The sequence below is a fragment of the Nilaparvata lugens genome, unplaced genomic scaffold, assembly GCF_014356525.2.
Source record: "Nilaparvata lugens isolate BPH unplaced genomic scaffold, ASM1435652v1 scaffold7010, whole genome shotgun sequence".
NCBI lineage: Eukaryota > Metazoa > Arthropoda > Insecta > Hemiptera > Delphacidae > Nilaparvata > Nilaparvata lugens.
Window position 1 is genome coordinate 3,040 of NW_024092759.1, and position 11,594 is coordinate 14,633.

At 34.9% G+C, this 11,594-nt stretch overlaps 1 protein-coding gene across 1 annotated transcript; it reads left to right on the forward strand.

Moving 5' to 3' along the window:
* Positions 1-7,078: 7,078 nt before the first annotated feature.
* On the forward strand, positions 7,079-8,527 carry LOC120356531 (discoidin domain-containing receptor tyrosine kinase B-like; the record flags this gene model as incomplete). Its single annotated transcript, XM_039445469.1, has 2 exons — positions 7,079-7,226; positions 8,351-8,527. Coding segments are annotated over 2 exons (325 nt in total), but the record flags the coding sequence as incomplete, so codon positions are not given.
* Positions 8,528-11,594: the final 3,067 nt, after the last annotated feature.

Genomic DNA, 11,594 nt, shown 5'->3' on the forward strand with positions numbered 1-11,594 from the left:
ACAGTTTCTTAAGGAACAATATTCTAGAATAATTACTATCAGACCAGAATCCCTCAATTTCAATAAAGAAAGCAATATAATCTTTGTATCAAACCTACAAAATTAAAAAATCAACAAGCTATTTGATAATCAACAGACCGAGATTCCTAAATTCAAAAACGAGGGAACCAGAGAATCTTCAATAGTTGAATCAACAGAATTATAAATCTTCTACAGTTTCTAAGGAACAATATTCTAGAATAATTACCATCAGACAGAATCCTTCAATTTCAATAAAGAAAACATATAATCTCTGAATCAGACCTACAAAATAACAAATTAATAAGCTATTTGGTAATCAACAGACCGGGATTCCTAAATTCAAAAACAAGGGAACCAGAGAATCTTCAATAGTTGAATCAACAGAATTATAAATCTTCTACAGTTTCTTAAGGAACAATATTCTAGAATAATTACCATCAGACCAGAATCCTCAATTTCATAAAGAAAACAATATAATCTCTGAATCAGACCTACAAAATAACAAATTAATAAGCTATTTGGTAATCAACAGACCGGGATTCCTCAATTCAAAAACGAGGGAACCAGAGAATCTTCAATAGTTGAATCAACAGAATTATAAATCTTCTACAGTTTCTTAAGGAACAATATTCTAGAATAATTACCATCAGACCAGAATCCTTCAATTTCAATAAAGAAAACAATATAATCTCTGAATCAGACCTACAAAATAACAAATTAATAAGCTATTTGGTAATCAACAGACCGGGATTCCTCAATTCAAAAACGAGGGAACCAGAGAATCTTCAATAGTTGAATCAACAGAATTATAAATCCTCTGCAGTTTCTTAGGAACAATATCTAGAATAATTACCATCAGACCAGAATCCTTCAATTTCAATAAAGAAAACAATATAATCTCTGAATCAGACCTACAAAACTAACAATTAACAAGCTATTTGGTAATTAACAAACCGAAATTCTTAAATTCAAAAACGAGGGGACCAGAGTATCTTCATAGTTGAATCTACAGAATTATAAATCTTCCACAGTTTCTTAAGGAACTATAAGATACGACAATGAATCTCACTTTGAAACGGTCAGCATTCCTCATAAATAGCCCAATACTTCCTCATCAATTATGCTGACAGTTTAAAGTGAATTCAGAGTCAATTCACCATCCACTCAGGCGAACTACATGATAGAGAGATTCACTCCAACCGGTCAGCGTTAGTTAATGGGAAGTATTAATGCTATTTATAAGGAATTCTGACGGTTTGACGTGAATTTCACTAAAGATAACCTGCTCATTATTACCGGCATCAAATTGTAGCTAATTGTTATTAGCTGAGGTGCGGAAACAGGCCGGAAGGTTCCATCATCATCTTCGCCGAATATCTATCTTCGAGAAAAGCATGGAGCCGAATATCTATCTTCGAGAAAAGCACGGAGCCGAATATCTATCTTCGAGAAAAGCATGGAGCAAGGTTGCTGCTACGCGGTTGTTTTAATTTGATCCAGCCGGTGTTTTGAGATGAGACCGGGATGTGGGTATTTAGGTGGGAATTTGGGTTGGTTTTGGGGAGGGAATGGCCTGACTGAGAAGCGTTCTTGAACTTTTCAAGTCAGTAATTGGCGGCTGTCTGGGAAGTAGTGCGGAACAAGTAGAATCTAGGTACATTGAGTAGAATCATCAATTTTGAAAAATAAATCAATAATATATACTTTGTAAAATCACTTTACTTATATGGGCCATTTTATTCAAATTAATAAAAACAATATAAAACTTCGAACTCATACTACTGTCAACTTGTAGCACCCTTTTATTAAAACATTTTAAAAACATTTTAACGACTAGTTTCGACCTACTTTGCTCATTTTCAAGTTAAAATGAAACAATAACATTTCAACATTTAAGGTGAAACATTTAACATTTTAACTTAAAAATGGCCAAAGTAGGTCGAAACTAGATGTTAAAATGTTTTAATAAAAGGGTACTACAAGTTTTATATTGTTTTTATTAATTTATATACTTCGTTTATATTATTCATTTATGCTCTATTTATTGCTTACTTGATAAATAAATTATGGCCTTGTTTGTAGGAAACTTATTAAATCCATGGACTGTTCAATTCTATAATTGAATCAATAGTTTCAATGGTACATTTAATTTATAAGTGTCCTAGAGACATGGGCTGTAATTATTGATAAATCTCTTAATAATAAGAACATTATCCAGTAGAACCTCGATCAAAAATCATAACACAATCGATTAATTGAACAAACTATTGCAGACACAAACGAATAGAAATTGGAAAGAGCAATGAGAAAAGGAGAAGAATATGAAGGAGGAATGGCAGATGATGAAGATCTAATATGAGTGATAAGAGGCCTTTGCAACCCTATAGGAGGAAGAAGGAAGGAGTGGAAGCTGAAGTGTGAGAATAATGGGGTGGGGAGGTGGGGGACTACTAAGAGAGGTGTAGTACTCTTGGTAGAGATGGAGATCGAGGAAAAGCAGGTGGAAAAGTTCATATTTTATTTGAGTCAAATCAAATTGAATTCATCATGATGATGTCAAAGAAAGTCAATTACAAATCTTGAAAGAAAACGATTTATTGCATAATCAATAAATATGTGTTAATTTAAAAGTTGTATAATAAAATGAAAAATATGACTAGAGATAAATTAAAAAGTAAATCGAATAATCGACTACTGCCACTTTTGAGGTGACCGATATAAGAAGACGAAGATGATGATGATAATGATGTATGGAGATAGAAAAAGAAGAATTTTTGTGAAGTAAAAAATTGTAGAGTAGTAGGAGGATAAAGAGACGGAAAACGGGAACAAGAGAAGAAGGGAGAGAAACAGAAGAAGAAACCGAAAGAAGAAGACACGAGTGTAGATTTTGAGTCATTATTTGTCAACAGCGAGCAGCAGTCAAAAACTTGGCCACCAAACCAGAAGGAATCGCTAGATGCTGAGCGAGCTCTATCCTGGGAACTTTCGGGGGCCCTGTCTTTTCAGCACCCCCTCAGCACCTCTCAAGGATGCAGGGGTTCCTCGAATACTTGTCACTTCAATTTTCTTCCCTCCGGTTTCAAGAGTTGGAAGTTGCCGGTCTTACTTCACGCGTGGCGTACTTCGCGCTTCCTTATATCGACACACACACGTCGAAGTCAGGGACTTAAGGGAGGTGGGCTTAGATAGAGAGTGTGCCGACAATAACGCAACAGCGACAGGGGATTATTTTGCAAGCTCAGGTTAAATTGATTTGTCAGCGTGAAGGGTCTGTAGAGTGAATATTGATTGCATCAGCGTGTCAGAATCAATGAGTGAATTGTTCAGGAGCAGACTATGAATTGAGTTCTAAATACGAGTAGTATCTCTCTCCCATTAAATGATGGTGGATTAATTCCAAGAGAGGAAGTTTGTAGTAGACAACAGGTTAGATATAGAGAGTTTGATTTGAAGACTTTGTTGAGCTGGATTATGCCATTCAAAATCAACTTTATTTGCCAAGAAAACAATTTTTCAATATTGAAGAGATCGACTTGAAATGTTGTCAGAACTCCTCTACAACTATGGAAAACTTCCACATCAATAATATTCACGCTACAATTTTTACAAGTATCAAGACAAAATAAAATACCTTACATTATAAGAATGATAATAAATATGAAGTAAAGCATTGGTTTGTATGAGTTGGCCTTCATTAAGATGAATGTTTCAATCTCTATCTCATTGGTAGTCGTTGGAATTTGAGATGAGCTAATAAACTAATATTTATCTGTTTATCTACTCATTCAAAATTTTACTTTAAAAACAGAGCAATATAATAATATTATTATTCATTCATCTACTTATCAACAATTTCACTTCAGAAACAACAAGGAGTATCCTTAGTTTTTCTTTTCCAAGCAGTGCTACTTTGTAAAAATTGTAAATAAATAAATAAAATAAACAGGCAAATAGCTCGCTCCTTTTGCAGGATTCCCACTATTAGTATCATCTAATGTGTCTGGTTCAGTGAGAATATCATTTTGATAAGTTCTAATGTGACTATTCATACTCACTCGGCCGGACTGAGTAGGAATAGTTCCATTAGAATACATGGGAATTATATTTTCACTCCACCGGACATTGACTTTTATACTGATATGTCAGAATCCGACTTTACATGATCATTGTTGAACTATAATGAGCTGTCAAGATTTATTAAAAGCTTACATGACAGTAATGATATAAGCCAATTCTATCACATCATATACTATCTATCCTATCATAAATGTACTAGCCGTCAGGCTCGCTTCGCTCGCCATATCGGTCTGGCCAGGGTGCTCCGCCCCCTGGACCCCCGACTGGATCGTCCAAAAATGAGATCAGCGGGCTCGCTTTTCTCGCCTGCATTTTTCATTTGAGCATGCTTCATCTCAGCAAAAAGTCAAAGTACTGAGAAAACGCAGAAAAGCTGAGAAAAGCGTTTGAAAAACGCTGATTTTGGGCGTACCTTTGATGAAATATTGAAGCCACCTCATCACAAAATTTTTAGACCCTAGCTAAACCTCTGTATCGAAATTTGAACATTTTCTGTCTATTACTTGATGAAAGAAATAAGAAAACGCAAAAAACCGCTAATTATGGGCGTATCTTTGGCGTTATTTCAAATTACTTCTGAAACAACATTATTACCCCCAGCTGAGCTTCTGTAGTAAATTTGAACATTTTCTGTTCATTTGTTCTCGATAAAGCTGAGAAAGCGCCAAAAAAAACGCTGGAAAAACGCGAATTTTGGCGTATCTTTTGAAATTTTTCCAAATCCGTTCTTAGTGCGCCTCTAAAGGGCCAACTGAACATTTTATCTACCAATTTGAACGTTTTTGGTCCGGTAGATTTTTAGTTCTGCGAGTGAATGAGTGAGTGAATCAGTCAGTGAGTGTCATTTCGCTTTTATAGAAGATCATATTTCACCATACTATCTCAAGAAAGTGTTGTTGAATTATAATCAATTTACTAGAAAACCTTTGTCCTCCAAATCTTAAAAACTTCCTCTCCGCTATTAAACTTCCATACTCGTTTGTAAACCTTTGCTGCTATTCAGCATCTTTCTTTGTTCTTCATAAATAACCCATCTCAAAACACGATGAGCAAATTGAAGGCTCTACAATTGGCGAAAAGCTTAAATTAACACGAAGCAGTGCCACCAATTGGATTTAATGTTGCTGTCATATTATGCAAATAGGGGTGCGACCATGAGAGGGAGGGAGACAGTCTCCATGAGGGTTTGACCTTTCTGTTCATTGACACTACTTCACAGGGTTGATTCGAGGACAAAGGGTGCTGACTTCGAGCCCTTATTTGGGTCAACATCCCCCTTACCCTGCCCCAAAACCCTCGTCATCAAACAACCCCCACCCTTCCCAAAGGTCACGTGTCACATATACTTTCCCATTCTCGTCAGCTGGTTGGAAGTGGCACGTATGTTGTTGACATAATTGAGCGCCCCCGCCGGGATTATAGACATGTATAGTGTTTCAAACCACCCTACTGGAAAGTATGTGCTTCTTCTAATAAACGGTGAAATTGGGTTATAGCGGAGACAATTTATAAATGTTGGATTCTGTTTTTCCATGGTCACAGTATCTATTATATTCTTCTATCAGAGACGAATAATATGAGTCTCGTTAGACTCAGTGGGAATATTGTCATATTGTACAAATGAATAATGCATTAATTATAAGTGCCTTTTTTCTATGATTTTACTCAGGTACTCTCGTTCGTCTGTTTATAATATTATAACTAAATTCTAGTTTTGATGTATGATGGTTCTTCGCCTTATTTGTTTAGAGCAATGTTCTATATTCCGAATAGATTATGGCACTGTTCAATATTGCGATATTGTTTTCTGATAATTTTTACATTAATTTCAAATTTAGATGTTGGAAAACGAATTCAAAATGTTACACTGTTCAATATTCTAAATTTATCATGTTCACATTTCAAACTTAAGGAGTTCAAAAACAAATTAAAAATTTGAATCGGATCGAGGTGTGAGTAAGAAATTGAACCTCTATACTATATTTCTTGCCTAATAAGTCAACCTAATGACCTATCCCGTTTCAGAGACGAACGTTCAAGTCTTGTATTGAGAATGTAATTCTCCAAATTCTGAAAATGAGATTTCAATCTATAATGATATTCTAATATGGTATATCAATGAACAACAGATTGTAGATTCATAATAATGTTTTTTTCTTCATATTATGTAGCCTAATAAAAGTGTGTGTAGCCGAATAAATTAGTATTCATTATTTATACTACAAGAAATATCACCAATCAAAAATTAAGAATATGGACATCATATTAAATACTATTTTCGTTTTTACCTCGTACTCGATGTAACTCGAGTGCATGAATAAATGAGTAATTGGTAGATATTATTCATACTGTGGGGAATATCATGTGATGATTTGTTCGAATGTAACGAGCATTGTGAAGTATAGGAATCATCTATAACGCTTGTAGGATAACTGCTATTGGTTAATGTTACCTCCTCCCATTTTTGCCACTGTGTGACGAGCGTCAGTCGTCAACCAATCAGAAGCAAGGACGGCCATTCTCTCACTCCACAGTTTGACGTGTTTATTACACAATTAATCAACAGAAGAACGGCTATTTTATTAGATTACAGCTAATTATATCACTCAATGTTGATTGTAATCAACTTTTCACAGTGCTTGGTCAAATTTTAGTGCGAATTATCTCGATTCAATAATTCAAATTACGTAAATTCCACAGACGGTGTTCCTGTAATTCATGATTGATAACAATCATGTCAACGTCACCTTCTGTTTCTTCTACGATATTACAATCAATCTTCCTTTGTGTATATCGGATGAAAACGACTTGATCTGGTTCTGGAACACTATTGATCTTTTGATATTTATTCTATTGATCTTTCACTATTGAACTCTTTGATCTGGAACACTATTTTTTTAAACAAGTTAAGATACTAGTTACAGTTGTTATACCGTTATAATTAAGTCTCATAAATGATTTCTGTTTTGTGTTGCAGACACTTGCCGGTAATACCAACACGTACTTGGTTGAGGAGCAAAAACTGGATCCCGTCCTGTTGGCGTCTAAAGTGCGATTTGTCCCGTACAGCGTGCATGTGCGAACTGTTTGCATGCGGGTCGAGATCCTAGGATGTCCCTGGAAAGGTAGAATATTTCAATTATCTTATTAATAGGGTACGGAATTGGCTTATACCTGTACGATCTATTAACTATTTGGTGAGGGCTTTTCGTATTTATGTAAAAATTAAAAAATCAAAGTAGGTACCCTTTTTTGGTTTTAGAGAAAGGGTACTTTGATTTTTTAATTTTCACATGTACGGTATAGTATATACACGAATAAGGCATTACCACTTATGAACTAACTAGTAATTAGTAGACCTAACTAGTAGACCTCGCGCAATTATAAACCACAGCCTCCTCTAATATTGTGCATCAGAGTAAATTCTGTCCTGTCCTGTCCTGTGGTGTCAGAGAAAAGTCGAAAGAAAACTTCGAGTTATTAATTGCATGCAATTTATGATGAATAATATTCTATAGTCTGACTTTTACGGTAATATTGGCGTTCGAAGGAGACTCTTTTTCCTTTTGTAGTATCCTTAAAATGCAAAATTTCAAAAAAAACCTTGTACATATGTCGACGCGCAATTTAAAAAGGAACATACCTGTCAAATTTCATGGAAATCAATTGCCGCGTTTCGCCGTAAATGCGGAACATATAGACATGGAGAGAAATGCAAAACCGTCGACTTGAATCTTTAGACCTCACTTCGCTCTGTCAATGAAATGATTTACTTGCAATTTTATAAATATAAAGACTCTGAATTCACCGAGGATGGATAAAGGATTATTTTCATTTCCATTGATCAATTTATTCTAATTCAATAACTAAAACAATTTTTTTGAGTTTGTGGTTCAAAGTTTACCTAACTATAAAAGCCAAACTAAACAGACCTCAAGACCAATCAATATTTTCAACTCTGGTGGAGATTACCACGTAATTTTGAAGATAATGAATAATTATTCTATTTATAATGTTTTTCGGACATTAGGTGATTTCACAACACAATATTTTCCCCAGTGAAAATTTATATTCATCCCTTGTGAATACTAGCACGGGTTACCTGCTAGTATTTAAGACGCAAAATGTATCCCTGTGCAAAGCACGGGTTACTTGCTAATATTTCATAAATCAAATCCACATTTTTTTATTCTTTGCAAATTATTTCTAGTTATAACTCAGTTATCAGTTCATGAATTTTCTGTTACAGGTGGTCTGATAAGCTACTCAATGCCCCAGGGCCTTGTTCGAGGGGATGTCGACCTGAGGGATGCACTGTACGATGGCCGGGAGGAGGGGATGAGGCTGATGGGAGGGCTGGGGAATCTGGTGGATGGACACAAAGGCAATGATAACTTCCATGTCGAGGTCTACGGCCCTGGAAAAGGTGAGAAAACATCCGATTCCATGGAAGATTATATTAATATTACGATAATAGTAGTTCTGTGAACAGTAGACCTCGCGCTCATTAAGTTATATTGACCATTTGTTATGTTTTCTCAAAAATTAATAAATTATTTATCAATTTAAAATGTCTAGCAAAATCCTAAATAAACATAGAGATTTCTGTCCTATCGTACCGTGACGTGTCGTCCCGGAATGTGAGTGTGAGCGCTGTTATCAGGTCTGGCTGCAACTGTCTACAACGTTGATGGAAAGATACATTTTCAAGATGTTCGATGTTTTTGAACGGGTAGTATTATAGTCTACTAGACAGCTGATATATGATGGATTATTCTAAAGTATGATTTTTACGGTAATATTGACGTTCAAAGGAGACTCCTTTTCCTTTTGTATTATCCTTAAAATGAAAAATTTCCATAAACCTTGTATATACGTCGACGCGCAATTTAAAAAGGAACATACCTGACAAATTTCATGGAAATCTATTACCGCGTTTTGCCGTAAATGCGCAACATATAAACATTTAAAAATTAAGAGAAATGCCAAACCGTCGACTTGAATCTTAGACCTCACTTCGCTCGGTCAATTAACTACAGTAGGATACTTTAATTTTTTCTGTAAAATTGTATAGAATAGAATAATTATTTCATCAGAAATGAAGAGATCACATCAGAAATTAAAATATTCGTTCAGAGTTCAAAGTCTACTGTAAAAGAAGGTTTACCAGCATCGTGGTTACTGGAAGGAGCAAGTTAACAGAATGTCCGCAGAAAGAATAATAATTCCACTACAAACCCTACAAACTATTATAGGCTAAGCGCTAAACCATAGAGAAACAATAGCGTAAGTAGATATCCCATGGTATAGGGTGTTTATGTCGCAACTTTTACTGTTATCTCAAGCCGATTACTGTTGATTATTGTCGAATTTTAATGTTTTGTTGGGGTTAGAGTGTTTGAACGGCACAATATGGGAGACACAGCTTCACGGGAAAGAATCACATGAACTATCGGCTTCAGAGGTGCCCATCCCCCCAATGGTCCATGTCGCAAAATTCCCCCCCAAAATTCTCAAAATTTGATATCCATTTAGGTACTTAAAAACTGTATATTGAAAAATCCCCCCCATTTTCCCTAGTTTTTTCCAAAATCCCCCCCAAAATTCAGTCTCATGTCGCAACTTGCGACATCAAAACATGCTGTGGGCACCCCTGATCGGCTTGAGGTAACAGTAAAAGTTGCGACATAAACATCCTATACCATGGGATATCTACTTATGCTATTGTTTCTCTATGGCTAAATCAAAAGGAAAAAGAGACGTAGGAAGGCTATTAAAAATGTTTCATTACGATAATCAACACTTTATATAAAAATACATAATACAGGGGTGTCTACCCCTTATTCATCTCCTTATTCCTCATTATTAATCCTTTGATTCATGATTTTATAAAGAAAAGAAGTACATACAATAGGCAGGTCAATCTATTGCAAGTGTAGAAGATAATAATAGAATGAAAAATAAAAATCTTATTACCCTTTTTGAAATATTTAATCACAACATGTTTCGAACATTGATGCCATTTTCAAGTGATTTTTTCAATGTCCGAACAAGTTGTGATTAAATATTTCAAAAGGGTAATGAGATTTTTATTTTTCTTTCTATTTCTATAAAAGTACTCCTATACAGGAAAGAGATAAATAAGATAATAATATATGCATCATTAAATTATGTCACTGTAGATGTTTGATTGCCAATATAAACAATATTCACAACGGATACAACATGGAAGCGAAATTTCATACCAGTTGGTATGAAGCTGGATTCCCATTCCCACATATCAATGTCAGTGAACAGTAAAAATGTAATTCCCACGAGTTCTAATTGGGGAATTCCCATTCAGCCCGACCGAGCAAATATGAATAATCCCATAAGAACTTATGGGAATTATATTCTCACTTTTCACAAGTAGTGATATAGCCCCTTTGACGGCTTGATTCTCCAACATTCGATGATGACTAAAAATGAGTCACGTTTTATCAAGAAACTGTGAACTTCAGGAGAGAGACATCATCTAAGTCATGCTATATTCATTAGTAATTTCCAAATATAATCTTCTTTTTCATGAAATATATTTGTGTCGCACCTCTAGTCTGTGGAAAATTGAATTAATAATGGAAAATTGATACACCAATCGCTTACATAACTGAATACAAGTGTAAATCAGTTCACAACTTCTGCAAACAAGTAGAACATGAACTCTCCAAGTTTTACACGCCGCTCTACATCATCTATAATTCGATTTATCATTCGCTAACCGAGAAATGCACAAACCTGTCCAATCAAACAGTCACTTCCTTCAAAATATTCAAGATTAATTGCTGAATAACACTGGAAAAACATACCATGTCCTAACACATAGCTCATAAATGATATACATGTTACTTTTTGTGTAGTTGAGAAGTTGATATTGTGGTAATTATTCATATTAAATAATTTCTTAGTCTTTTTATTTAATATATACATGTTATATTGTGTAGTATATAGATGAAAGCAGAAATACATCAAGGAACTCATGTTCCAACAGATAGCTCATACATAAATATTTAGTATTTATGTATGCAATATGTTTTACATATATAAGTAATAATGTAGATAGATAATCCAACACTCAATCATAACATTCCCAGCTCAATTTTCAAGTCTACCTCACTTCTTGTGTTTCAAACATAGCGTGATATGTTATGCAATGTATTGAATAAAATACTCTGTAATGTTTTCGGGCATGCGCGTCTGTTACTCAACAAACGGTTTTTAATAGCAGTCTGAGAGGCCATTTTGTATTCTGTTCCTTTCATTATTCATCCTGCTGTATGGGGACAAGGCTTGCTCTATTACCTTTTCGCACGCCAACTCTTAACATGTAAACAAGCCTACTAAAAATTGTTATTTCAAACATTATACAGTCGACAATATTTTTCAGTACACAATTTACTTCCGTTCACCCCCTCACCCCTTCAAATTCCCTCCCCTCTTACAAAACCCCCACCCCC